We start from the raw sequence: 27,778 nt of genomic DNA, 5'->3' as shown, positions 1-27,778 counted from the left end.
TCTGGGATAACTTAACAATTCATTCAAAGAATAAGTAGGCAGTTCAGAATTTAAAAATTTATAGTTCTGGGTTCCTTGGATTTTCCAAAAATCTTAAATCATCTCTTGATCATTGGAAAACGTACACTATCAGGGTTGTAAAATGTAGAAATCTTTACATTATACAGGATATGGATCGAGAGATGCAATGACAATAATGACGAGACAGAATAACACAAAGTAGTCATAAAAGATGTGATTATGCACCTCAAAGCTGTTTACACCTTTGCATTTAATACCACTCTTCTATATGTCTGTGTTACAGTCGTCTTTTTGTCTCTAATTTTTTTTTAATGATGGTAGATAAAATCGCCGCAGACCTACCATATAAGCTCTCTTTGGTATACCGGTATATACATATTCCAGATGTGAGCTAAATACAATCTAAGTCTTCAGATGTCAATGTGATATCTCTCTTTTGAGACATACAAAGGTAAGCAAGTTAAGGGCATTACATGTGCACTGTCTACCTTGTGATTCTATGCTAAAGATGTTACTGCCTTGGTGGAGGCTACCTTGCACAACACTATTTATTCTGTGTCTTTCCCAGTTTCAAGTCTGACTGTTGTTAGTGATATACATATACTGATGCTCAATACTGTTATCTAAACTACCTGTCCTTTGATGTGTGTGAATCTGTGAGTTATATTCTGATTGTAATTCATGAGCTGAAATCTGTGTTTCCATATTCTGCATACCCTCTTTGTTCACTGGTAGCTGTTTTTGAGACTCACAGTAACTGTCCATGAGTCCATTTTGCCTGTACATCTGCTGATATTGTGTGTGTGAGAGCTGGTAGTTTCTACTTGAATGGAAAATTCTTGAAGTTCATAGGTTGTCACCCTATCCAAGTTAAAGTCATGACACAATGAATACAAATAGTTTAAACAAATCATTCACCATATCAAAGCACAATGGAATATTTGTTCCAACAGAATACTGCGAAGCCATGTGAGTTAAGACGGCGGGAATCAAGTGGGAAGTATTTGCTTGCATTTTTTGAGAGAGCCATACAGTACCGACTAAGCATCAACAACATTGAATTACTAGAACTGAAAACATCACTATTGCATCCCTTAACACCATGCAGCTAGTATGCAGGCTAAAGTAGAGGTTTTCTCTTGTAATATTGTATTACATTAAATTGATGTAACAAGTATTTGGTTTTTCATCAAACAATATTATTTCAGAAAACAACTTATTACTGACTCGAAGGCATTCGGTCGTTTCTCTGTGTAATTCATCACCAAAATGTAAAATACAATCTAAGTCTTCAGATGTCAATGTGATATCTCTATTTTGAGACATACAAAGGTAAGCAAGGACATTAAACGTCTACCTTGTGATTCTATGCTACAAATGTTACTGCCTTGGTGGATGCTACATCGCACAACACTATTTATTCTGTATCTTTCCCAGTTTCAAGTCGGACTGTTGTTAGTGATATACATATACTGATGCTCAATAAATCTAAACTACCTGTCCTTTGATGTGTGTGAATCTGTGAGTTATATTCTGATTGTAATTCATGAGCTGAAATCTGTGTTCCTGCAATGATGTAGACTAATGTCTTGTTGCACTGATAATTGATTGTAATTAAAATTTGCATCAATTGTATAAGTACTGGTATGGCAGGTTGTACTGGTAGCATAGTCCCATTATTATTACTTACACTGTTGTAATTAACTGTTTGCACTGTTGTGACTGTGAGCATTAGAACTGCTATGAAATTTGATGGTGCATGGGTTGCTATTGCCCTTTGTAAGTGCTAATGTACATTGTGTATTGCTATTGAATCTGCTAATTGATGGGGAATATAGTTTATTCACCGTCCCTCCACCCACGGAGGGACGGTGGTTTATTGTACATTGACTTATTGTGCAATGACTTATTGCAGGTTGCTTCTTGTGAAGGGTGTTTTTTTACATTACTGGAACCAACCAAACCAGTATCAAAACGATCTGTTTGACATGACCATCAGCCTGTTAAAAAAATATGGGAAAAAGGGTTACTCTTGCAAGTCTGGGCATGTGGAAATAGGGTGTGGAGATCAAAGGAACTTCATAATTCGGTACACTATGACCTACTAAACCTTTCAGTGAGAATAGGATAATACAAACTCACATATCACCTGCTAATCACTCAGACACCTTTTGACAGTCACATAATATCTTCAGCAAAAAGTAACAATTTGTTGCCTTCTCCAGTCTAAGTGCTTTTTATGAAATTTGCATCCATATACCTTCAAGCATAAATTCATTATTTGTTAAATAGTTTTCACTGGCTTTCGACCATATTTTACATTTTTTGGGATATTATATTGCATTAGACTGAATCTGACCTTGAATTAACTGTGATGACCTGCACTGTTTACAAACAATTGATGACCTTGATTGACCCGCTTGGACTCTCAGTTCAATTACTCTATTGGCTTGAACTCATGCAATTATTCAGATACTGTTTAATCCTTTTCTGCCAAGTCGGTGAAAATCCGCTTGAAATTCGGTGTAGCTAGAATCTGAGCAGCCACGGCCGTTATCCTGCCAAGGCGGTGGAAATCGGGCTACTTTTTGGTACCCCTTTTCCTGCCTAGTCGACGGAACTACGTGTAGCAAACCCTTGCTCGCGCTAGGGGTCGTTCGAGGACAGGTTTTGGGCGAGGAACGGCGTTTGCTCTCGAAATGGGTTCACAGAGAGTCCAACGACAGGGAAAGGTGCGGAAGCTACCCAGCCAGTCCCCCACCCCGGTGGGGGACTGGTTTTTTTTGGGGGGACGAGTAGCGTACTTGGCAGGTTAGCACGTTGACGTATTCTAGCGGAGTTTGGGTTAACTTGGCTCTGAGGCACTACATAGATTGCGGCCGAAATTGACCGTCTCGGCAACGCTAATCTGTAAGGCAACCGCCTAAGACCGCCTCAGCTGGCGGTGCAATTTTTTGCCAATGGTGCGAGACGAAAATCACGGACTTGGTCCTGATTGACGGGAAGTGCGGACGGATTTGACGGACTCGGCTTTCTGTAAGGCAACCGCCTAAGACCGCCTCAGCTGGCGGTGCAATTTTTTGCCAATGGTGCGAGACGAAAATCACGGACTTAGTCCTGATTGACGGGAAGTGCGGACGGATTTGACGGACTCGGCTTGATTAGTCCCTGACATGGAACTGATCCGAACAGACTTGAGCGACATTTGTGAAGGGTAACCACCGCTTTTAACCGACTTGTTACCTTCTCGAAAAGACTACCCACTCAGATGTCGGACGTTGTCGGCTGCACTTGGCTCTAGACGTTCAAGCCGTGCAACGAAACACACCGCCTCAGCCTTGCCATTCAGGAACATGGCCTCAAAATTTGATACCATTGTTCACCGACTTGGCGGCTGCGGTTAGGTGCGTGAACCGTTGTTCAACGACTTGTTACGCCTATGTTGTCCCTGTGAAGTTCGGCTAACGCCGAGTCTAACGGGAGTTGGCAGACCTGTGTTTGGTTTATACCGTAGTATGACCGACTCAGGTAGAGGTACCTGTCGGTATATTCCGAGTTTTACGCACTCGGGCGTCAATGACGGGTCGTCATCACCGCTGATGACGTAGACGTGCTGGCCACTTTATTTGAAGGAGCCATGTTTGCCCAACGGACGAGGCCGAGACAGCCGTTGACAATTTTGGCATCCTTCATCTTTGACCGCCTTAGTTGGGTAAGCCGCTCGGCAGGCGACGGTTATGACCTAAACAAGCCGCTGAAGCACTGTTCGTTGCCGTACAAGAACGAGACGGCCAGTCCATTACTGCTTAATGGGCGATCTGTCGGGTTGGCTTGTCACCGACTTGGATGACAATACGCCCTGCGCAGGCGTACTTAGAAGGGACATGAGGTTAAAGATACGGGTTTCCCACCCGTACTAAACATGGGCTTGGGCCAACGTCCTTGGGTGGCAGGTGCGCATGCCACGTACCCAGCTGGACGGAATGTCAAGTTGAGATGCTAATGACATTGACTATGTTATGCTAAGTGCTCGAGGGATTTGCATCGCAAATGAGTATTATTAGCATATCAAATGGTGCGGACAGGCAATTTACATGACGGGTAGGAATGTCAGCGCCGGTTGGTGGACTGATTGCCGTAGGTCCATTATAATAACAGGTGGATGCATATATTAACACCCCTGCGTCCAATCATGTCCAGGGCTTTGTTTCCCTGTGGCTTTAAAAGGGAGGGACCTGCTAGTCTGTCGACACTGTTCCAGACATGAGCTTGACGGACTGCAAAAGTTTTCTGAAGGCGAGCAGACGACTGAAGCTCAAAGATGCAGAGTCTCCGGGCGGTAGTGGTAGCGATCGTTGTGATGTCCCTAGTAAACGTTCTAAGAAGTCGGGCAAGAAACGCTCCCGTAAGGCGAAGCCATCTCCGGCTGAAAAACCCAGTGGTAAGCGTAAACGTAAGAGCGATCGTTCTGCCGATGAGGATGATGACGGGTCACCGGTCGCCAGTGGTTCTCACCCGGCTGCTCCGGGAGAGACTACTTCACCTGCAGAGACTACATCTGCTCTTGTGGGAGATACTTCACCTGCACAGACTACGTCTGCTGCTGCTAGTGAGACAGTGAGTAACGAGACGGCTGATGCCATTGGTTCTCCCCCGGCTGCTCCGGGAGAGACACCACCTGTTGCTACTATGAGCCCTCATCCTGCGTCAGGAGAGGTTCCTGTGCCCAGTGCGAAAGAGCTTGAGTCCTCGTCATCAGCAGAGGCTGCCGAGCCCGCTCCTGCCATAGTTTCGTGTGCTGCGATGTCCCCGCCGAAAAAGATAGTGCGGAGGGTTCGTTATCAGGATAGCCCACCTGATTTTGAGCCAGATATGATCCTTGATGCCGCTACGGGCGAGTTCAGGCCCAGACGCCCAGACGACGGTGATATCACCGCTGAGTCCGACTCGGAGGTTGACGAGGATGTGGCAGAGGACGATGACTTTTATGACAGGCAGTATGTAGGTGAGGCAAGCTCTGACGACGATGATGACGTTGCTGCTGTGTTGGCGGAGGACGACACCCCTCCTGTCTGGCGTATGTCGGAGACTACCGATGCTAATATATTTGAGGAGACCGATTTTGACCATGAGAGAGGACCGACTTTCACCTTGCCCAGCCACTCCCGTGAGCTCGATTACTTTTTTAAGTTTATTCCAGCTACACTGATCAGATTGGCCAAGGAGGAGACTAATAAATACGCCAAATTCCACCAGCGATATATCGCTAGGAAAATAGATAAATACTGGCGTAACGCTGACTACCGAGAGGTGCAGGCATTCATTGGCGTCTTAGTCTGTATGGGTGTCGACCGTAAATCATCAGTGGAGGATTATTGGTCTAGCGATCCCTTTCTGAGAAACCAGGGTATTTCTACTGTGATTACCCGCAGTCGCTTTCAGCAGCTTATGCGATACTTTCATCTGGCAGACCCAGAGAACGATCCACGTCGTGATCCTGATGAGGCACGCCGCCGACGTCGGTGTCAGGAGGATCCCCTGTATAAATCAATCCATGGATGGAGCCCATAGTTGACCGGTGCGTAAATAATTATAAGATGGGTAGAGAGATCTCCATCGACGAGGGCATGGTGCGATTTAAGGGCCGTTCTAAATTTAAGCAGAGATTACCGCATAAGCCTGATCGAGACGGTTTCAAGATATGGCAGCTGTGCGACTCCACCACTGCATACATCGCTAACTTTGCACCGTACCTAGGTGTGAAATTTCGGGATCGGACTGATGGGAGACGGCAGGAGCGAGGTGTGGTGAAAAGAATTACGATGGAGCTGGTCCAGCCATTCTGTGGATATAATCACAGCCTATTCTGTGATAGCCTGTTTAGCACGGTCGTTACTGCTAGAGAGCTGATGGAGACCGGGATCTACATGGGAGGGAATTTTAAACCGCCGTAATCGTCGCACCATGCCCCCTCAATTAATTCCGCCGGGTAAGAGGAAGCGCCTTCCTCTGTCTGTTGGGGATATGAAAGCCACGACCAGAACGGACTCTCGTCTTAACATCACTGCTTATCAGGATAGTAACGCTCAGGTGCTGATCTTGAATACGGTCTATCCACCCTTGGAGTGCGTGCCAGTGGGGGAGGGAGACGAGCGGCGACAAGTGCCTCTGTCGCTGTATAATTATTGCCGGTACATGGGAGGCGTCGACCGAGCCAACCAGAAGCACAAGTACTTTCACACTGGGCGCAAGAACCACAGATGGTGGACATATCTGGCATGTTACCTGATTGATGTTGCCCTGGTAAATGCATATATATGCTTCAAGCATGTACACCCTGATAGTAAGCTGACCCATAAGATGTTTCATCTGCGTGTCCGGAAACAACTCATTGGCGGTTATTGTGGGCGATCGCAGCCCAGTGTGAGAGAGGTCGAGGCCACTGTTTCTCTTGCCTCGTACATCAATCCACAAAATCAGCCGATGCACGTTGTCAGCCGTTTGGAGGGGCGGCAGAAATGCTGTAAAGTATGCAGCAGAGAGGGTAAGACCACTGCGAGCGGACGACTGTCTGAGACGTCCAAAGGATGTAGTCTGTGCGGGGTTCATCTTCACGAGGGCGAGTGTTTTGCGGCTTTTCATCATCGCATGATGCTACGAGGTAAGAGGAGCATTGGCGTGCAGACCTCTACTCACACAGCCCCGACGACACCCATCAGCAAGAGAACCCGACGTAAATAACGGACAGGGGACAGCTTCGCCTAACAGTGGCTTGACTGTATTCTGAACACGGACCATGATCACATTTTGAGCACGGTTGTGCCGTTTGTTTTGTGTTTTACGATCCCGCTGATTGTAAATTGAAACACGGATTATTTTGTACAATCCCCCGATTGTAATCTTGTAACACGGACCATGCACTCGGACGTCGAGACAGACTCTGAGATTTATTATTCGGCATAATGTAAATTATTCCCGAATAAAATACTATCTATGGATCGCATATTTTCGTTTGTTTTGTTTAGACGGATTATTTTGTACAATTCCCCCTATTATAATTTTTGAAACACGGATCTGCCACCCCGATTGTAATTTTTGAAACACGGACCATGCACTCGGACGTCGAGACAGACTCCGAGATTTATTGTTCGGCATAATGTAAATTATTCCCGAATAAAATACTATCTATGATCGCATATTTTCGTTTGTTTTGTTTTTAACCCCCACTTTCGTTTTTGGCAGATCCGTAAGGACGCTATAGTAATGGATGAACGTGCGTTGTATCACGTGGGAGGGGCACAGCCCAACGGAGGCTGTGCTCGTGCGACGTAGACGTTGTACCAACCATCTGTCGTTGGGGTTAGTGCATAGAGCAGTTGCACTGTCCAGAGCTAAGGTGGTACAAAACTGCAGCTTAGTAACAACTGCACAACTAACCTGTTAGGAAACGGTAACACTAACGAGCTAAGTGTTCACTGAACTGGCCAAACTACGTACACGCCTTCCTTCAATGGCAGAACTATGTCGTTGACACTACGTCAAAGCAGACTGCACTGTGCGACTCTCCAAGTCGTTCAAGTACGTGGCCAAGTGACACAACCCAGGGAAACAGGACAGGTTTGAGGGTGCTGCCGCACCCATAGCACTAACCCCTGGGTCTTCTACTAACCCACGAGAGGTGACGTTTCCCCGGTGTAGCCGTGCGTGCCGGCGAACGAGCTTTACTTCCGCGAAAGTAAGCTAGAAAAGGGCATAAAAGTGCACGTCCCCCGGGGCAAACAACGCCCGTGACCTCGTCATTTTCTGGACACAACCTCATCAGCGGTTGCCCCTCTATACGGGCATGCAAAAATTTTTGAAGTCTAACACGTATATGGTCGGTAATCGTACCCCGAAAATGCGGTATTTTCCCGCCAAATGCCTGGCAGGAAAGCGTGCAGGAGAGCCTATCTTCTGTAGACACGGAAAAGGGGGCCGGTTTTGACCGACTTGGCAGGATAACGGACAGGGGCGCTCGGCAGGAAAAGGGTTAATTGTTTCTAGCTATACACTGCCAAAAATACCAAATTCACTAACAATTTGGATTTACAAAGGAACACCATGAAATTACTTGCAAAAGAACTTCAAAAACATTTGAAGAAATTGCATTCATGTATTATGGAACTCACTGAACAGACTTCTAATAGTATTGTTTACAAATGAGATGAAAATTGTGATACAAAGACGCTGCCATAAAAAGGCTGAGCATTGAACTCTCATTTTCAAACACTGCTTAGAAAGACTTACAAAATTGAAAAATATTTTACATTTAGCTTCTTTTTTGGCAAATGTCTGGGACGACATTTATTTAAGGAGGGGAGAGTGTGGATACCCAGTAAACCCGCCTGAAAATTTGTTTGATACCCAGTAAACCTGTTACTAGTATTTTCACAACAGATCAATTTGATCTGCTATATTGACTACTGAATGACTTGTAATGTACAGATTTTAAGTTTGACAAAATTACAAACTTAGTAATCAAGTGTTGAAATTGACTACTGATGACTTGACATGTATTGATATTTATCAGACAATACTGGACACATGAAATAAGACAGTATGACATGAATTTTGCATACTTTTTGGATTGTTATGAAGTTGTATAACACATTTGTTCCTCGACATGTCTCATTTTTAAGCGACAAAACAAACTGGCAAGGAGATGTTACAAAAAAAAAAGCGTCAATGACACTTTGCTCACATTTGGTTCGATGTGGCAGGCCAGAGTGAGTACACTTAACTACGTTTACCCCTGGGAACATGCATATGAAGTTTCAAAGCAATCCGATGAGCAATTTCAAAGAAAAAACGATTTTGACCAAAAATGGGAAAAATTGCTCCAAATTACAGATATTAAAATGTAACCACAATTTGAAGACACTCAACTAAGGTTGCCTCTAGATACATGAATACCAAGTTTCAAAGCAATCAGAATAGTTAATTCAGAGTGAATGACTGGACCAAAAATGTGAAACATTGCCCCAAAAATACAAATATGAAAATTTCCCCACAATTTGAACAAATTTGATGGAGGCTTATCCTAGGATCATGCATACCAAGTTTCAGGGCAATAGGACGAGAGCTCTCAGAGAAGAGATTTTCTTTACCAAAAACAGGAAAAAATTGCCCAAAAAATACAACTATCAAAATTTCACCACAATTTGAACAAATCAAACTAAACTCCCCATGAAGAGTCTGATGTCAACTGTAGGAACACGCATAGCAAAGGAATGTTTCAACACTGTCCCTCTTGGTTTGAGCACGTCTGCCAATATGTATCAGTTCATGAACAATGACAGGAAATGACTCAGTCAGTTGAGTAGGCTGTTTCAGTTACCACTACCACTCCCACACATAGAAGGTACACTGCATACAAATGAGGTCATGCCAAAGAACCTCTGCCTTACTTTTGTGTAGGCTGTTTCAGTTACTGCCACCACTCCTACACATTTGCAGGATTTTTCCTTTTTCTTACCTTATTTGCATATTTTTGACACTGACATGTTCATTTCAACAAATTCACATCTCAACCCCTGGGTCCACCTGTACACCAAATACTAAGATATATGGTAGGTGCAGCGCTTTGGGAGTTTTTGATGCAGACGGACATACATTTGCACATACTAACTAACATATACAGACATACAGATGCCACCAACTCACCATATAAGCTCTCTTTGTTATTTATACACATACCAAATATGAGCTAAAAACTGCGTAGAAGACTCACAAAATTGAAGATTATCTTACATTTAGCTTCTTTTTGTCAAATGTCTGGGTACTCTGAGACAACATTTACAGGTCTTTTAGGTTGACCATTTACACTTGTTCATCACAAGTTTCCTTCTAAAGTATACACAGAATTTGTTTATAAGCCAGACATTTACGGTGCTGACTCATTTAATCATTATGTGTGAGTGGTCACTTTGTATATATGTGTGCAGTCAATTGCCTTTCGGTTTACGTGAAAATGGTCATAAACTGGCACCTGTGTTCTGGCAATTAGTGATCTGTCTCTGCCAAGACCATATAACCCCTGGTATGTTTTTCTTCCAATTTTGAGATACCTCTTTGGTAAGACCCCAGAGACTTTGAATTCATGTTTTTCTTACCAGTGGTTGAATGAGTTGGCAACTCTAATGTCTGGCATATCAATACATTCTGTGCGTACTTTTGAAGAAAACGTGTGTGATGAACATGCAAGTGTAAACAGTCAACCTGAAAGACCTGTATTTAAGGAAGGGAGAGTGTTGGATAATTATCAGACAATACTGGACACATGAAGTAAAACAGTATGACATGAATGATTGCATACTTTTTGGACTGTTATGAAGTTGTGTAAGACATTTGATCCTTGACCAGTCTCATTTTTAAGCGACAAAGCAAACTTGCAAGGAGATGTTACCAAGCATTTACAGACCTCATCATGATAATCACTGACTAATACACAAGAACAAAGACAGATATTGTATCTTCTGACAGTGATGTATTTGTCTTCCAAATCAACATGCTCACAGCAACCTTAAAAATTCACAGACAGCACAGAAGAATAGTAGCTTTTCCTATTGGACATATAACTGTGTCTAGCCCTTAATTCACATTCTACCAAAATTGAGATACATCTTTAAACACATATTATTAATCAGCTGAATAGTTACATACAAGCCTGTGATGTATTTACCTCAAATTTACTAGAAGTTCTTCAGTCTGAAGCAGACGAATGTTTCAACACTGTCTCTGTTGGTTTGAGCACGTCTGTCAATATCGCTTCATGAACAATGACAGGAAATGACTCAGCAGTGGTTTAAGGCTGTTTCTGTTACTGCCATCAGTCCCACACATAGAAGGTACACTGTATACTAATGAGGTTATGCCAAAGAACCTCTGCCTTACTTTTGTGTAGGCTGTTTCAGTTACTGCCACCACTCCTACACATTTGCAGGATTTTCCTTTTTCTCACTACATAAATCGCATATTTTTGACACTGACATGTTCATTTCAACAAATTTACATCTCAACCCCTGTGTCCACCTGTACACCAAATACTAAGATGGTAGGTGCAGCGCTTTGGGAGTTTTTGGGGTGGACGGACATACATCTGCACATACTAACATACATACATAAACATGTACATACAGACACCACCGACTCACCATATAAGCTCTCTTTGGTATTTCTACACATACTAAATATGAGCTTAAAATGAGAAGTGTGTTCGAATATCGAGTCTTTCCGTATATGCTTGTATTGCCTACATCACCAGTGTTTGGCGGGTTGACGGTTTGCCTTTTATTTGCCTTCATCATGACCTCTGCTGACTTTGACACCACGATCCGTAAATTAATGACTCTTCTACAACTCGCCTCTTCACGTCAATGCACAGACCGTCCGTGACTGGAGCATCTCTTTTCAAATGGAGGGCAGCGCGCCCGGCTGCAATTGCAAGCGGGCGGAGCAATATTGTGCGCAACTGTCCACTGCAGCAACTTTGTTTGGGCCGCTCGCAGTGCGGTGGCTAGACTGACCACCCCCCGTCGCTTGACTTTTCATGCCAGCATTTCTGCTGGTTTATTCCGTCGATTTACTTTGTGTTGGCATGTACATGCCCACATTCTTGGAGCAAGTCTATGCGGTGGACAAAACAATGTGTGTTTCTCTGAAAACCGCTTTGATCGTCGCTTCACGAAGCCCTATAAATACAGCCCCTCCATAGAAGTCCATATGGCACACGGGCTTCACGAAGCGACGATCCAACTTCCAAGTCCCAGTGCTGATGCTGAAAACGATCATGGATGGAGACCAGCAAATGCATGTCCCGATGAAAACACTTGATCGCTCTTTCCCACTCTGAATACTGCAGAAGCACTTACCTGCTATGTTCCTTCGCTATGTTTCTTCGGGATGGCTGGTAGGACATTAGACTGTGAGACGTACGAGTAGGCGAGGCGCTGTCAAAACTTGATGTGTAGCGGATAGCGCTATTAGCGGTGTACATATGTACTGAGCACGAATCAGAGCTGGAATGTTTGAAGCTCAGAGCCAAAGCGCAGCCAGCGCAGCACAACAATCATTGGCTGGCGAGGGCGCTGTATCCAGAAAATCCAAAATGGCGCACAGGGAGAGAGAAAGCAGTTCTGAAGACGAAGTGGTGAAAATTGGCATTTTAACAGGTAAAGCTCAAACGTTATGATTCCTAAACGAAGTATGATATCATGATAGTACATTTTCAAGTATCTTCTGTCATAACCTTACATCTTTTGAGGGGCCAAGCCTAAGTATATATCTCAAAACCATGCCTAACTTCCATGGTTCGATGTATCTCATTTGCCTACCAGTACCACACGCCCCAAACGTGTGACCGGAAATAATCGAACTTTCTCTCGCCTAACTGTGCTATACAGTGCACTGATTCCGATATATAGAGTATACCTTCTGCGATGATAGACTTGTATAGATACCATTTGCAACAGCAGACATGTCTATTGGTTTGAAATGTCGTCCCTCGAAATCTTTGGTGGCTGCAGCATGCATGCTAGCTGCAGTACAGTAGTTCGAGGTTTTGCCTGGGTATTGGGGTCGGACGGCATCTAGTTTTGCCGTCCGACCCAAATACCCAGGCAAAACCTCGAGCTACTGTACTGCAGCTACATGCATGCTAGCTGTGGATCCAAAGGACCATAGCTGTGGTGTTTTCAGAGCAGACGGAGTTTCTGCCTTTTTCGCGACGGTTTTGAGTTTTACAACTTTTAACTCCTCCACGAGGGATTAAAAGTCGTAAAGTCAAAACCGTTCCATAAAAGATAGAAGTCCTGTCTGAAAACACCACCGCTATGGACCCACAACAACATGCCACTGTGACACAGGTGATATCCTTGAGGTTTTGCCTGGGTATTTGGGTCGGACGGCAAATTTTGCCGTCCAACCCAAATACCCAGGCAAAACCTCGAGCTACTGTACTGCAGCTATGCCAACATATGCCAGTCTTCAATAAGGGGAGAACCATTTGATTTTGGGGTTAGGTGGGGTTGGCGTTGGAGCTGCTGAAGTATTTTTTGAAAATAAATTGTCGGCAGGTGAAGAAGAAGGAGAAAAAAAATGATCCAGTAATGTCTTGAGAAAAAAAAATTGATCATAGTAGACCAAAGAAAAGAATTGTCACAAACTTTGGGAAATCTGACTCATTCATTCTTTTACTCTTTGGCGGCACTAACATTTTCAAAATACACGAGGAACTCCAATGTCTTTTTGCCAGTATTCATAATATAAACACACAGTTTTGATAAAGAATTCATGAGAGACAATCCTTTGTTGTACACAATCAATGTCCTCAAATTTAATGTCATCTGTCCTGTGCTCACATAGAACACTTACTCGTTATATTTAAATGTGAAGTTGTTAACCAGTGACATATAATTAACTCAAGAACGGCATATTTAACAAGCGACCCAATGGCCGATAGAGCTCCACTTTGTTATGTTGAGAATAACTATTTGTGACACATTTGTTGATGATGAAGGTGGAAATCAGATCTTTGATTGCTATTTCAGGATGGCCTGAGCTGACCAAAAAAGACATCAATAGCTGCAAAAATACAAAATTGCAGATTTCATCATAATTTGAATATTTCACAGTAAGATCATCCCTAAGAACATGTCTATCAAATATCAAAGCTCTCAGAAGAGTAGTTTTTATCACAACTGGAAGTTGTGATATAGAGGTGGTTTCAACCGATGTTTGATATCGTCCATTTCCGTAAACGACAAAAAGTCAAAAACTGCTGAACAGACTGCGTTGATATTTGGTACCGATACATAGACTGGTTCCAAGGTTCCAATTCCGAAAAATTGAGCCAAACGGAGCGGAGGTTATATAGTTTTGGGAAATTTCTAACCCCCCTTTTTACTAATTGATTTTAGGGGTCTTTCATATATGTAGTTTTGGAATGTACACCAATCCTGCATTGTGGTCTGTTTTATGAGTTGTGGAACAGAAATGAGGTTTTGATGAATGTTAGAAATATGCAGGATGGCTGATTCAAAGTATAAGAGATTTCTATGCTCTTTTGGGTATCAAAAGCAATAAAAAAAAACATATTTCATAGTTTAGATTCTCACTTTTGAGATGACCCTAAGCATTTGTTATGTAAACATCCTTGAGTCAATATACAGACTTTGACATTCCTGAGATTAAGTATCCATGACCTCACATGTTCAGTCTTTCACTACCATGGTATGGCCCAAACCATTGTTATCAATGGTGAGTGTGGACCTGTCTACAGGAAATTGGGGTGAACAGGTTAGACAATGCCATGACAAGTTGCAAGGTAGCACCAGCATAGAGTCCTACGCATGTCCATGTGTTCTCACAGGAAATTACAGGGAAAAAAATTATTTGAGAAGTTTCTCTCCTTTAAATAGAAGTATATTACAATTTAAACCTGTCATGGATGGATTGCTCTCAAATGATCTGAAACACAGTTATTGCCCATTAGCAACAAATCTATAGCAAGATTTATGTAAAGTTCATGAACTTACACAGGGTATTAGACAAAAGATGACCATGACTTTGCTACTTTTCAACATTTATTTCATTCAGATTTCCTCAGTTTAGTGTATAATTTTGTAATCTTAATTACTGTCAACTTAGCTTTACTAACTTATTCTAACCTCATTATTCTTACACTACTGTTATACCTTATAACCACAAAATTTCAAGAGATGCATATATGATTGTCACTTAACAAACAATTTACAAATGTGTCTTCTGCTTTTTCTCCACATATACATGTCCCTTTTCTCATAAAATGGGCTTAAAATCGCAATGTGAAAAATAGTCTTTCAGCTGTATGTTGCTCATTGACTTCGTGGTCTGTCTAATTAGTCTCCACGGACACCGTCCGGGGGGACTTATAGGTTTGGTCATGTCCGTGTGTGCGTGCCTGCGTCCGTGTGTGCATCCGTCCGTCTGTTCACGCAGATATCTCAGACATGCCCTGGTCAATTTCTTTCAAACTTTGCACAAGGATAGTACCCTACCCCATACAGATGCACGTCGATTTGGCCATGTTAGAGGACTTTTTAGTTTACACCACCATAGACTACCATGTATAAGTCAGCTGCCTATAGAATCCCATGTATAAGGCCAAGTAAAATAAAAATTTAGTTTGTCATCATATTCATATTGCAAAAAGGATTCAGTGACACAGTTTTTAGTCCCCATGGATGAAGTCCAGGGCCTTATAGATTGGGTCATGTCCCTCCGTTCACGCAGATATATAAAATATTTTGACAAATCTCCCGTGACCTCGGCGACCTTTGACCTCAAATATACATATTTGTCCATAACTCAGTAACCACAAGTGCTACACCCTTCATATATGGTATGATGGGACACCTTATGACGCCGCATATTGTACCTCATTAATTATGTGCATATCTAATTTTGAGCGAGCCAATAGAGCTAGGTCTGATTTTTGGTACATAGGGATGACTTAGCAATTCAATTTTTTGACAAAATGTCACATGACCTCAGTGACATTTGACCTGAAATATACATATTTGTCCATAACTCAGTAACCACCAGTGCTACACCTCATATATGGTATGATGGGACACCGCATGACGCCACATATTGTACCTCATTAATTATGAGTAGTTTCACAATGTGCCAGTTGTGATCAAGTGCCATTGGCGCTATTTTTAAAAATTATTGACCAAAAATGGCAAAAATTGCCCAATAAATACAAAATTGCTGATTTCACCATAATTTCAACATATCATATTATTATCCCTTATGGAACCAGTTGGATTCCCGCATCAGATCTTCAGAGAGTCTATCTCTTTTTCAATCTAAAGTAAATTTGTTTTATCAGCAGAAATTTAAAACTCATTTCAATTCCACTGACACTTGTACATGGATAACAACATGCCACTCTCACAGTTGCCATCCAACGTACTTTGCTCCTGTGTGAGATTTTATCTGACATTTTCTCTGTTTTTATCATGTGAATGTTTGATGTTCATTTTTTCTGTTTGTCGTTGTCCTTTCATTTTTTTTTCCGTTTTTGATGTATGGAGGGACAGTGCTAGAGGTGTTCGACACCTATTTGTCTTAACCATTTACTGGCTTCTGTTTTAGTCTTGACTTTGTATGTATATTGCTCAACTGTGGTGCAAAGGGGTTTTCTCTTGCAGTATAGTTGTTTTATTATTTTAGGGTGTCTATGTCCAGTCTTGTAATCTTTGAATGCCAGTGAGAAAGTATAATAAATAAATTTAAAAAAATAAATAAATAAATAACCCCAAGTAACATGTATACCAAATATCAAAGCTATCAGACGAGTAGTTTTTGAGACACAAATGTTTGACCCAAAAATAGCAAAAATTGTACCAAAAATACAAATTGTAGATTTCATCCTAATTTGAATATATTGTATTTTGATTAACTCTATGAACCAAATATCAAAGCTATCAGACAAGTGGTTTTGGTGAATAAAAAATGACTAAAAATGCATATTTCTGAGAAATTTGAACAGATCTGAAATAGGTCATCCCTAGGGACCTACCGGTATATCCCCAATATCAAAGCTGTCTGACAAGCAGTTTTGAAGACAAAGACTTTTAAAGATTTTTTAACAAAAAATGGCAAAACTGCATGAAAAATACAAATTTACATATTTCATTACAATCTGAACAAATCTAAATAAGGTCATCGCTAGAGATACCAAATATTAAAGCTGTCAGATCAGCTGTTAAGGAGAAGAATTTTGCCCAAAATAGCAACATTATGAATGTCCGACCACATCAAAAACTTGAAAACTGCAGCACCTACCATCTTAGTATTTGATGCAACGTGAACATTTCAATATATCATTATCTACAGTTACACACAAAGCTGCTGGTCAAATTAATTTTATCTTTAAGTGCATCTAATAGAGCCTTGCATCCATGAATTCACAAAATAATTGTAACGAAAATGATAATCAAGTCATGAGAAAATGATTGCTGTTGACTGTACAGGACAGCATAGAAATTTCTGTCCTGATGGTCGGTGACCAAGCATGGCTCATGAGTGCAAAGTCCTGATGGCCAATGATATATCTTACTGCATGCCTCGTGTATTAAACATCATGTGCGCCATAGGATTCTATGGTAACTTGTTGATGACGCTGGCCGCAACGCATAGTCGTCATTTGACTGAAAGTGAAGTGGAACTATTTCACCTGGACAACTTTGGGATTTAAAAATGAGAAAATTACATGTTTCACAAATACTGTTTTTACAAAATTATGGTAAAAAATTTGATAAACTGCGTAACAGTGATTTAAATATATCAATGCTACATTTGATTATGGTAATCATTCTATGTTTTCAACAGGTTTTGTCTAACATGGAAATAAAGCATATAAATTGTAATTTTGTATGTAAAGCAACAAAGTTGGAGTAACTAGAGAGGGATGTAATAAAAACATGATAGCTCAAACAGGGACTATGTACCCTGGAGGCAGGAGACCATTTGCCCTCCTTACATTTGGGCAAATTGTCACCTACCCTCGGGCACTCCCATGTTTAGGCTGTAACAGTATATAATGTTTCATGAGTGCAAATTAAGTTCTGATGACCAATGACAAAATATGTTTAATGAGAGCAAAGTTCTAATGGCTAATGATGCATGTTTCGTAAGCACAAATTTAGTTCTGATGGCCAATGATAAAATATATTTGATTAAACCAAAGTATTGACAGCCAATGATAAATCTTGTTTTATTGAAGCAGTTTTGATGACCTCTGCTAAGTATGTGTGGGTTTGCAGAGTGTATGTATCATTTCACCAGGAAAACAAAGATAACAAAGTAGTCTAGAAAAAGTGTAAATATTGGGCCTGGGATCAATAAGGAAAACTAATTCTTTCTTTTTTTCCTTGCAGTGAGTGACAGGTGCTCACGTGGAGAAGCTGAAGATAAATCTGGACCAAATTTGGCGAAGTTAGTGACAAATGAAAAAAGGTGAAGTTATACACAGTTTACTTAGTTAAAATGACCATATATACCCATATATTATTTGTTACTCACCATGAAATAGAATACAAAAACATTAATGCAAGTATACTTGTATCATAGCAAACACAGCAGACAAATGCAATGATAACCCAAACAACAAACTAGCAACTTGAAGAAGCTTTACAACATTTCAAAATTGTGTCACTTGTATTTTACACAAGCTCTCACCAGAAAGAGATAGTCAATTTTGTTACTCCCCTGAACAACATGTCCAAAAATGCATTAACCCTTTTGCCACTTTGGTTTACCCAAAGCAATTGATAATTGTTATCTATGGTGATTGTGGACCTGTTTACAAGGAATTTGGGAAAACAGAATGAGGCAGCTGTAAAATGGGAACAAAATGCACAACATGAAAAGAACACATTTTCTCTGAGTCAGTGCACTCCCACTGTTCAGATAAAAGTAATATCAGCCTCAGGAAAACCAGACAAAAAAATTCCCAGAGTATCAATGTTCAGTTTAATTAATTGAATGGTTGGTCAGGATGTCCGTATTTAGTTCAATATATTGAATGAAAGCTTCCATATTCATATTCAGTTCAGTACATACAGAAAGAATACAGGAAGCAATACATTGAGTGGTTGCCCAGGATGACCATCTTCAATTCAATTCAATTGATACATTGAATGATTGCTTAGGATGTTAATATTCAGTTGAATTCATTCAACAACTGCTCAGCATGTCCATATTCACGTCAATTCATTAAACGACTGTTCAATGTATTTAGTAAGTTATGAAATGTTTTCATACCCATGTTCTACTTGCAATGATGAAACTTTTTGGCAAATCGATTCTAAGAAATGGTATACATACAATTCCAGCCTTCAGAACACCACAGTAACAAGAGCCATAGTACCAGATGAAGTTGACAAAATTCAGGCAAGTATACCATAAGTATTGGTTCTTTGAATGAAAAATATTCTCAACAAATTATTATCAAAAGATTAGTATTAGACAGAATAAGTCTAAAATATTTTAAGGTTTGTCAGTTGTTATATCTTGAAGTGACAGGTACATCAGTATCAGAAAGTGTAAAAACAGAAAGTATATATAGCAGCTTTCATTGAAATGTAAATAATAAAGATTTAGTTTTCTTCCAGTTGCTGCTACTTCCCTCTACTATATTCTATTGCCAATTTATGTGACCACGTCTCCCTCCACATTTACGTCCTGGTATTTTAGTTGATAAATCTTCAGATTTAATCCGATTTGTAACAACCAACCAAATTTGTAACAACTATCCAATGTGTAATACAATTCATTTTTGTGCCATTTGGACTTTATTCAAGAAATTTGGAAAAGCAGAACATACTACATAAATATTAGAATGTAAGGTCATATTGGCGTTATGAAAACATCCTCTTAGCTCAACATGTAATTCAAATGACACTTTCTGGAGTTTTCTGATAATGGGCCCAGGATATTTATTCAAAAACTGGGTACATTGTCAGGGGCACACCTTGAGCATAGTAAATGCCAAGAGCGTTACATGTAATTCAGTAGTACTCACAAAAGCTTATATTTGAGTTGCAGCTCATAGAGACAGGAACAAATAAAGATTAAGGTGTTGCAGAATACCCTCTCATGAAATTTCGTTTTCTTGTCAATCTTTTCCTCTGCAAATTTTGACAAATCAACCTGCCCCTATGAGAAGGAAACAATGTTACGCTCACTGTGATCTGTGAATAACTTTCACACAGACGTACTCTTACACGCACACATGCTCAACTGAACCAATGATACAATGCTAAAAGACCTCTAGACATAAACTGCTTCACTGTCTCAATGTCTATCTCAGGATCTTTCCATTAGCAGTTATGGTCAGTAAAGTAGGGATGTCTGATGTAAATGGCTGCAGTCAGGAAGCCAGAAGCCTCTTTTGATTTTGTTTGTCACGCAACCGTCATTTTATTAGAGCTAATTGATAATTTTTAGTGTACAGGGCCGTGGATAATTAAAACATGCTCAAGGTAAACAAAACCTACTGCATTTGGCCTCAACCCCCCTCCCGTCCCCTAAACGAAAGTTTGGAAGTGCGAAAATCAAACCAAATCATTTTGTATCTGCATACCAGCAATCAGTATTTACGTCGCAATAAAATCACGAATACGCTACTGACCACCCTGCATGCCCCCTCTAAAATCAATCTCTGTTCAGCGCCAATTCAACAATGACGCAACCAATAGAATGAAATTTAAACAGTGTATCAAAAATGATTGTTACGTTATTTTACTTGTGCACTGATTCACATGTATGTCAAAAGAATGCTGGTGTGGCGCCAGTGTCGGACTGGCCTGGTACATGCCAAACAATAGCAAAATATTTTGTGATAGAGCCTACATAAAAACGTGTAGCAGAGACGTTGCGATATGAAAACTTGTAGTGCTATTTTTGCACATGGTAATCGAAATACAGCCAAACCCCCTCCCCCTAAACACAGAAGTTACGTTTACCGTGCATGTTTTAATTATCCACGGCCCCTAAGGGTTGAGATGTCACTGGTAAAGATCGAGCAAAACTAAAATCCAAAATATGTGCCTACCCCCTAAATAATTGCCCATGGGCTAGTACAGTATGTGGATGGGCCTATTATCAGAAAACTCTCAATATATTATGTAACGATTGTTTCAGCAGACAATGAGCTGCGTCTGACAGTCAATCTTTGTAAAAGGCTATCATAGGTGACCTATTCTGAAACCCTCAGAGTAACACCCAGTATATTTTGATACAGGAAAAATTGATTGATTGGAGTGACAATCATCAATTTAATCTAGTATTGACAACTGGAGGTACTGGATTTGCACCAAGGGATGTAACCCCAGAGGTAAGATATCTGTCATGTGTAATATATATAAATTTATTCACCAAATACACTCAGTGTGACAGTTTTCGGACGACCTCAGTTTTCAGACATTTAGTGACATGCTGTTAGTTACACTCACTTTGCTCCGTATCGATAGCGTTTTACAGGTCATGTGACCTCATATTAAGTCAGGTGACACTGTGTCCCGTTTTCGATAGTTTTTTTGGTAGAAGCTATTGAGTTCGCTATGAGCGGCGGTCACAAATTGTCGTCTGACACCGCGTCAGTGATACTGTCAACATACTGCCGTCAGGTCAAAGTAAATGAAATTTTGACTAAAGTCCTTATTTAGCATTGAATTTTGAATGTGGGGGAGAATTATGATTTTTAAATATTCTTTCCATTGTTCGCTACGATTGCATGTAGTTTTAACGAAAACTGCGCAGTGTTTCGAGAAAAAAAAGTACATTTAATGAACGTAAGAAGTGTACAAGTTTTCGGACAGACAATATTTAGCATAATTGTGTAAACGTAATGAGTGACTTACTGCGTAAAAACTTGACAGGTAAATAATTCCATACGATGAAATATACTCGCTATTTTTATTAATAATGCCTGTGTGATTCTAATACAAACAAAATATGCAATGGAAACAATTATAAGTAATACTCACTGAACAAACTTAGCGAAGTTAGCCACACCGTACGGTACAAGGTGCCGAAAGCAACATACACAGAGACAGCCCGTGTCCGATATCTAAGCGCTATACACGTCGAAATATAGTTGAGTCGTCCATGGATTAAACATAACTAATTATCATCATTCTTATATATAGTTTTTCTAAACACATCGAAATTAAAAATTGGTGGTTTGAAGTTTCAAATTATCAATACTTAGCTCCTAATCACATTCCAAACACGACGTCCGATTTCTGGATTGCAGTCCGATTACTACGCCTTCAACATGGGGTCAAAACTTTGGCAACTTTGACCCCGAAATACCACTCCCGTCGTGTCAACTGAGTTTGAGGATAACCACAATAAAGTTTCGAAAGGTATGGTAATAAGATTTCGTATTGCTGCTCATTTACGAAACGACTTTCGGCGAAATTCACTACCCTGTCCGAAAACTGTCACAGTGAGTGTAAGGAAACAGCATCCATATTTACCCAGACTGGCCCATCTTTGATTTATCTGTACTTTTTCTAACACTTCATATGTCTAATCTCTTTCAAGAAACAGTTTCTAGAAATTGATGCTGTGTCCTGAATTTATTAAGCTTACCTGGTGATATTCATCAAAGAGAGCTTGTGTGTCACTTTATATCAGGTTTAAGACTCTAGAGAAAACTTCTCTACGATGGTCAATATTATGTAGCAAGGTCAAGTTACATTTCCTGATCCTTTCCTTTGATTGTTATTATTTTGACTGTCATGTTTTACTAGGTAACTTGGTGCCGTATGTTGTGAATTTGAATCCAATCAAGAATTAACTGAATTACTACCATAAATAAAATATACTCAACCTGAAGTGTGATGTAATAATGTATTTTTCTGTAGGCAACCAAAGCAGTGATAGAAAAAGAATGTCCAGGGATGTCCTGTGCAATGGTGATGCAGTCCATGAAAATCACACCAATGGCCATGCTTTCCAGGTAAATACAACAGTTGTGTTGCAAATCTACTGCATGTGTTAACAACTCCCAAAATATTCATTTCTGTTTGTGGAACACACTATGATGCGGAAGCTCCTGTTAATTAAAGATTTGCTTTTTCACCTCAAAATGATCAAAACTGTGGAACAATTGTTCTCTATTATGTTAAACACACCCAGAATTCTTATGCTCTGATAGCAGTTGTACAATAATATCTTACATAGATATTCTTATGCTCTGATAGCAGTTGTACAATAATATCTTACATAGATATTCTTATGCTCTGATAGCAGTTGTACAATAATATCTTACATAGATATTCTTATGCTCTGATAGCAGTTGCACAATAATATCTTACATAGATATTCTTATGCTCTGATAGCAGTTGCACAATAATATCTTACATAGATATTCTTATGCTCTGATAGCAGTTGCACAATAATATCTTACATAGATATTCTTATGCTCTGATAGCAGTTGCACAATAATATCTTACATAGATATTCTTATGCTCTGATAGCAGTTGCACAATAATATCTTACATAGATATTCTTATATCGCTCATTTTGAATAGTCAACCCGTATTTCACGGTCATTCCCTGTGTTTCCTAAACATTTACACGTTTGTTTATGTATTTTTACAGAGCAGTGTGTGGAATTCGTGCCAAGACACTGATTGTCAATCTACCGGGCAGCACCAAAGGAGCACAGGTATGTCAGGGTCAAGCAGTCATGCTATACACATTATCAGTCTGTATCACACAGTATGGAAACTCTAAATCATTATCATAATATTTTAATGTCTTTCCATGTGAATCATGTGAGAATCATGAAATAGTTCAGATAAACGATTTTTGAATTTAGTTGAAGATACTGTACTTCCATTCTGAAAGCTACATTACACAGGAAAACATGAAAATCTCAGCACATCACAGACTCTAAGAGTTCATATCTCTGCAATATGTTCATTATTTTAAAATCTATTTACATTTACAGGAATGTTTTGAGATAGTGTTACCTGCCTTACCCCATGCACTTCATCTGCTGCGTGATGATACAAAGAAAGTTAGAAAAACTCATACAGAAGTCCAACAGGTAAGCCAGCTCATAATGAGTAGATTAAATTGTATTTCATGATAAAAATAGTCGCCTTACTGTTAGTAGATTTCATTTTGCCTTCAACACAAGGTTGCAACTTCCTTTCACTTTAAATAGTTTTGCATAAACACAATAGCCATGGGTAAATAATTATTATCTGATTAAATTTGAATATAAGCAATTAAGACTTGGTAAGATAGTGTCCCTTAGTACAGAACCCAACAATAATTATCAAACCAATTGTGAACTAAGAGCATCAAGGAAATCAAAGGCTTTGATGTATCAAAAGCAGAGTGTTATGTGGTGTACTTACCAGAATCTGAAGTAGTCTGAACTCTGAAATTTAAATTTTACTGAATAACTTGATTGTTTATCAGTAATATCAGATATGTGAAGCAAAAGATAATGAAGATCAGTCAGAGATACAGTACTAACAGAAACAACAGAAACCATCATTGTACAAACTTGACACCAAAATTGTGTAAAGAATTTTTGGTGAAAAATGTTTTAAAAAATTGCCAAACTTGGTAGCATCATAGTCAAATCAAATCAGGCAGTGTCTATGAATAGATTTAAGTTGGAGCATGTAGTGTATCATACAGTAGTCAGTGTAAACCCCAACTCCCTCTACCTCTGGGGTATGGAAATCAAGTCTTGTGTAAGTTGGAGCATGTAGTGTATCATACAGTAGTCAGTGTAAACCCCAACTCCCTCTACCTCTGGGGTATGGAAATCAAGTCTTGTGAAATTTGCCAAAATATCCCACCCCACCCCTTGGGACAAGACAATCAAGCAACTCCCCGACATGTTCCTAGCCCATCACCTTGGGTCTGTAAAACTACATGTAAATGTACCAGGGACCCTAAGTGAGGAAATTACCGAACCAACTCTATCAGACATCAGATATCTATCAAACATGTAACAATGCATACACAATAGATTTGAGTGCTGTGCAATACAATTGTAGATGTGCCCTAAAGTTTGACAGACACAGCAAAGCAAGCTAATGTCAACACTCTGTGTATGCTGACTGTCACGCCTTGTCGATCAGATCACAGATCAACAACACACTCATCATGACCATCAATATCATCGAGTCGTCAGGACAGATGCAAGAAAGAAACAACGCAAATCAGATAACTTGTCAAACTTGGACAGCAATCATCAGAATGGATTCAATTCACAAGAAACTGATACCCATAGCACTGAAATCACCAACAAGGAGAAACGTTTAACACAGAAAGACAAAACAAGTCATCAGAATAAGTTGCCTGCCCAAGCAAGAGATCAACAAGAGATTCCAAGTTCAGCAGATTTTGAAAGAAGCACTGTCTCCCAAGTTGAGGATGTAAGACAGCACCTTAATCTAATTGTGCCAGAGAGCCAGTTCATCAGAGTATCCATCACTGAGGCAGATGAACATCAGGACTCTGCCAAAAATGATGAGAATCCAAACTCCAGTGTCGTGGGTGAGCAAAGAGAAGAACAAGGATACCAGAAGAGGTCAGGAAATAAACAACAGGGAAATGAAACAGATGTGTTTGATTTTGATGAACCTGACAATGAATCAGGAGGAAAAAGCAAAAAGCAGAAGAAGAATAAAACTGCAAGCAACCATAAAGGATTCAAAAGAATATCATGGAAGTCTTGTAATGACTTTACTGAAGTCACAGTTGGGACACCATTGAAAGATTTTCTGACAAGTCATCCTTCATTGAAAGATGTAACTCTACATCGAGGAAAAAGAGACATCAAACGGGATCTAGTGATCATGGAAAGACACAACACAGCAGTTGATAAAGGAAGCTGGCAAAGAGGACAACATGTTCATGAACGGAATCGCTATGATGACCACTTTGTTGCTACAGCAAATGGAGAAAAACGGATTGAGGAAATGCGGAACAAGAAAAAGCACGATATGTATGTAGTTGCATGGTATCTATGGTGTCCAGGACATGGAAATTGTCGGAGAGCTTGTGGTGGATACGGACAATGTGTCAAAGGTTTGTAATGTATTTTGTCATCAATATCAACTGAAAGTATGAACCAAAAAGGTTTCTCACTCATTGTTTAGACAAACAGCACAACAAATTGAATATTTTTTGCATCTACATGAACACAAATTCTATAGTAAGGAACATTTTAGCCATTTTTAGCTCACATTTGGTATACCAATGTTAGGTTATCATATAAGCTGAATCAGTTCATTTGCATCTGATTTGCATGTCTGTATATTTGTGGGTATGTGTGTATGTATGTCCGTCACACACAAAGGCTCCCATACCGCCAAAGCTACCATCTCAGTATTTGGTGTACAGGTAGATGCAGGGGTTGAGATGTGAATTTGTTCAAATGAACACATCAGTGTCAAAAATGTGCAAATGAGGTAAGAAAAAGTGAAATCCTGCAAATGTGCAGGAGGCATGCCAGTGAGAAACAGGCCAACTCCACTGATCTTGACTCATTTCCTGTCATTGTTTATGAACTGTTACATATTAACAGACCAGCTGAAACCATAGACAGTAGATGGGGGAAGACCATCTATACTAAACTAAGAGGGGCTTGTTTCTGCTATGCATGTTGCTAAATTTGACCTCCAGTACCTAAAGTTAGACCTTAATTACTTTTGTCATTCTTGTTTTTCTGGTTTAAATATTTCTTGTTGTTTTTCTGGTTGTACTGTGCAGAAATCATTGTCATAACATCAACGTAGAATTTTCCTCCACTGAACAGATAGAAACAACATTTATTGTTGATCATTGGTAACCCATACTGGTATATACCAATTCTGATCAACTTTGAGCGACACCGTATAATTGCGGTATTTTTGGTTAATAAAATGTTCTTTTTGAAATATCTTGTCCTGTAGGCTTTTAAAATACATGTAGGCATTGAATACTGTAAGGGTGACCTGGGGTTTGTTCAAATTATGGTGACATTTGCATATTTGTATTTTAAGGGCATTTTTCCTGTTTTGTACAAAAATCTACTTCTCTGCAACCACTCCTCAGATTGCCTTGAATTTGATACAGAGGTCTCTAGGGATGATCTGTATAAGTTTTTCTTTCAAATCTTGACAAACTTTGAACATTGTATTTTTGGGGCAATTTTACTCTGAGCTGCCACATCTACCCAAATGTGAGGAAAGATGTCACTGACGCCATTTTTAGCTCATTTTTGGTTTTATATATAAATACCAAAAAGAGCTTATATGAAGAGTCTGAGTGGCGTCTGTATGTCTGTATATTTGTGGGTATGTATGTGCGGATGTATGTCCGTCACACACAAAGGCTCCCATACCGCCAAAGCTACCGTCTCAGTATTTGGTGCACAGGTGGATGTAGGGGTTGAGATGTGAATTTGTTCAAATGAACACATCAGTATCAAAAATGTGCAAATGAGGTAAGAAAAAGGGAAATACTGCAAGTGTGCAGGAGTGGTGGCAGTGAACTGAATCAGCCCACACATCTGAATAAGAGGATTTTGACCTTTAACCTATTTGTATGCAGGGTACCTATTATGTTTGAGAGTGGTAGCAGTAACTGAAACTGACAGCTAATTGGTCATTTCCTGTCATTTTTAAATGAACTGTGACATATTAAGAGATCTGCTGAAACCAAGGATGTCTATTTTTGTACATCCATGGTTGAAAGATTCTCTGCTATGCATGTTGCTAAAGTTGACCTTCAGTACCTAAAGTTTCAGACCTTAGTTACTTTTGTCATTCTTAATTTTCTGGTTTAAATATTTCTTGTTGTTTTTCTTGTTGTACTGTGCAGAAATTGTCATAACATCAACGTATAATTTTCCTGCACTGAACAGATAGAAATAACACTTATTGTTGATCTTTGGTATGTACCAATTCTGATCAAATTTGAGCAACACCGTATAATTGCGGTATTTTTTATGAATTGTTGGCAAAATTTGCATTTGCACATTTTCAGGGCAATATTGCTTTTTTAATATAAAATAACCTTTTCCCCAAAATGTTTGTAAGAAAGCATTCATATGTAGCTTGTAATGCCATAAGATAATTTCATTCAGATTGGATTACATAATTGTGCATTTTCCAAATTCATTTTCTCTGTCAAATATCTCAAGACA

General features: G+C 39.9%; 2 protein-coding genes across 5 annotated transcripts in view; one reads left to right on the top strand and one right to left on the bottom strand.

Moving 5' to 3' along the window:
• LOC139143205 (zinc transporter ZIP1-like) overlaps nt 1–12,109 on the bottom strand; it is a 28,046-nt gene extending 15,937 nt beyond the window's left edge. Inside the window, exon 1 of one of the 3 annotated variants that reach the window (XR_011554555.1) lies at nt 11,931–12,062. The gene's annotated coding sequence lies outside the window, so the exon portion shown is untranslated. Of the gene's footprint in view, nt 1–10,741; nt 10,841–11,930 lie in introns of those variants that run through there. The other 2 variants (XM_070713348.1, XM_070713352.1) reach the window with 2 other exon arrangements.
• The window catches only part of LOC139143204 (gephyrin-like), a 41,168-nt gene continuing 25,470 nt past the window's right edge, over nt 12,081–27,778 (top strand). The window contains exons 1-8 of one of the 2 annotated variants that reach the window (XM_070713346.1): nt 12,081–12,230; nt 17,985–18,063; nt 18,942–18,999; nt 20,852–20,944; nt 22,482–22,576; nt 23,221–23,287; nt 23,573–23,671; nt 24,726–25,677. In XM_070713346.1, the coding sequence (XP_070569447.1) occupies nt 12,083–12,230; nt 17,985–18,063; nt 18,942–18,999; nt 20,852–20,944; nt 22,482–22,576; nt 23,221–23,287; nt 23,573–23,671; nt 24,726–25,677 (1,591 nt within the window). In that variant the 5' untranslated portion in view covers nt 12,081–12,082. The remainder of the gene's footprint in view (nt 12,231–17,984; nt 18,064–18,941; nt 19,000–20,851; nt 20,945–22,481; nt 22,577–23,220; nt 23,288–23,572; nt 23,672–24,725; nt 25,678–27,778) is intronic. The other variant, XM_070713347.1, reaches the window with a different exon arrangement.

This window comes from Ptychodera flava, chromosome 11 (genome assembly GCF_041260155.1).
Source record: "Ptychodera flava strain L36383 chromosome 11, AS_Pfla_20210202, whole genome shotgun sequence".
NCBI lineage: Eukaryota > Metazoa > Hemichordata > Enteropneusta > Ptychoderidae > Ptychodera > Ptychodera flava.
This window is presented reverse-complemented; position numbering and strand designations above follow the sequence as displayed.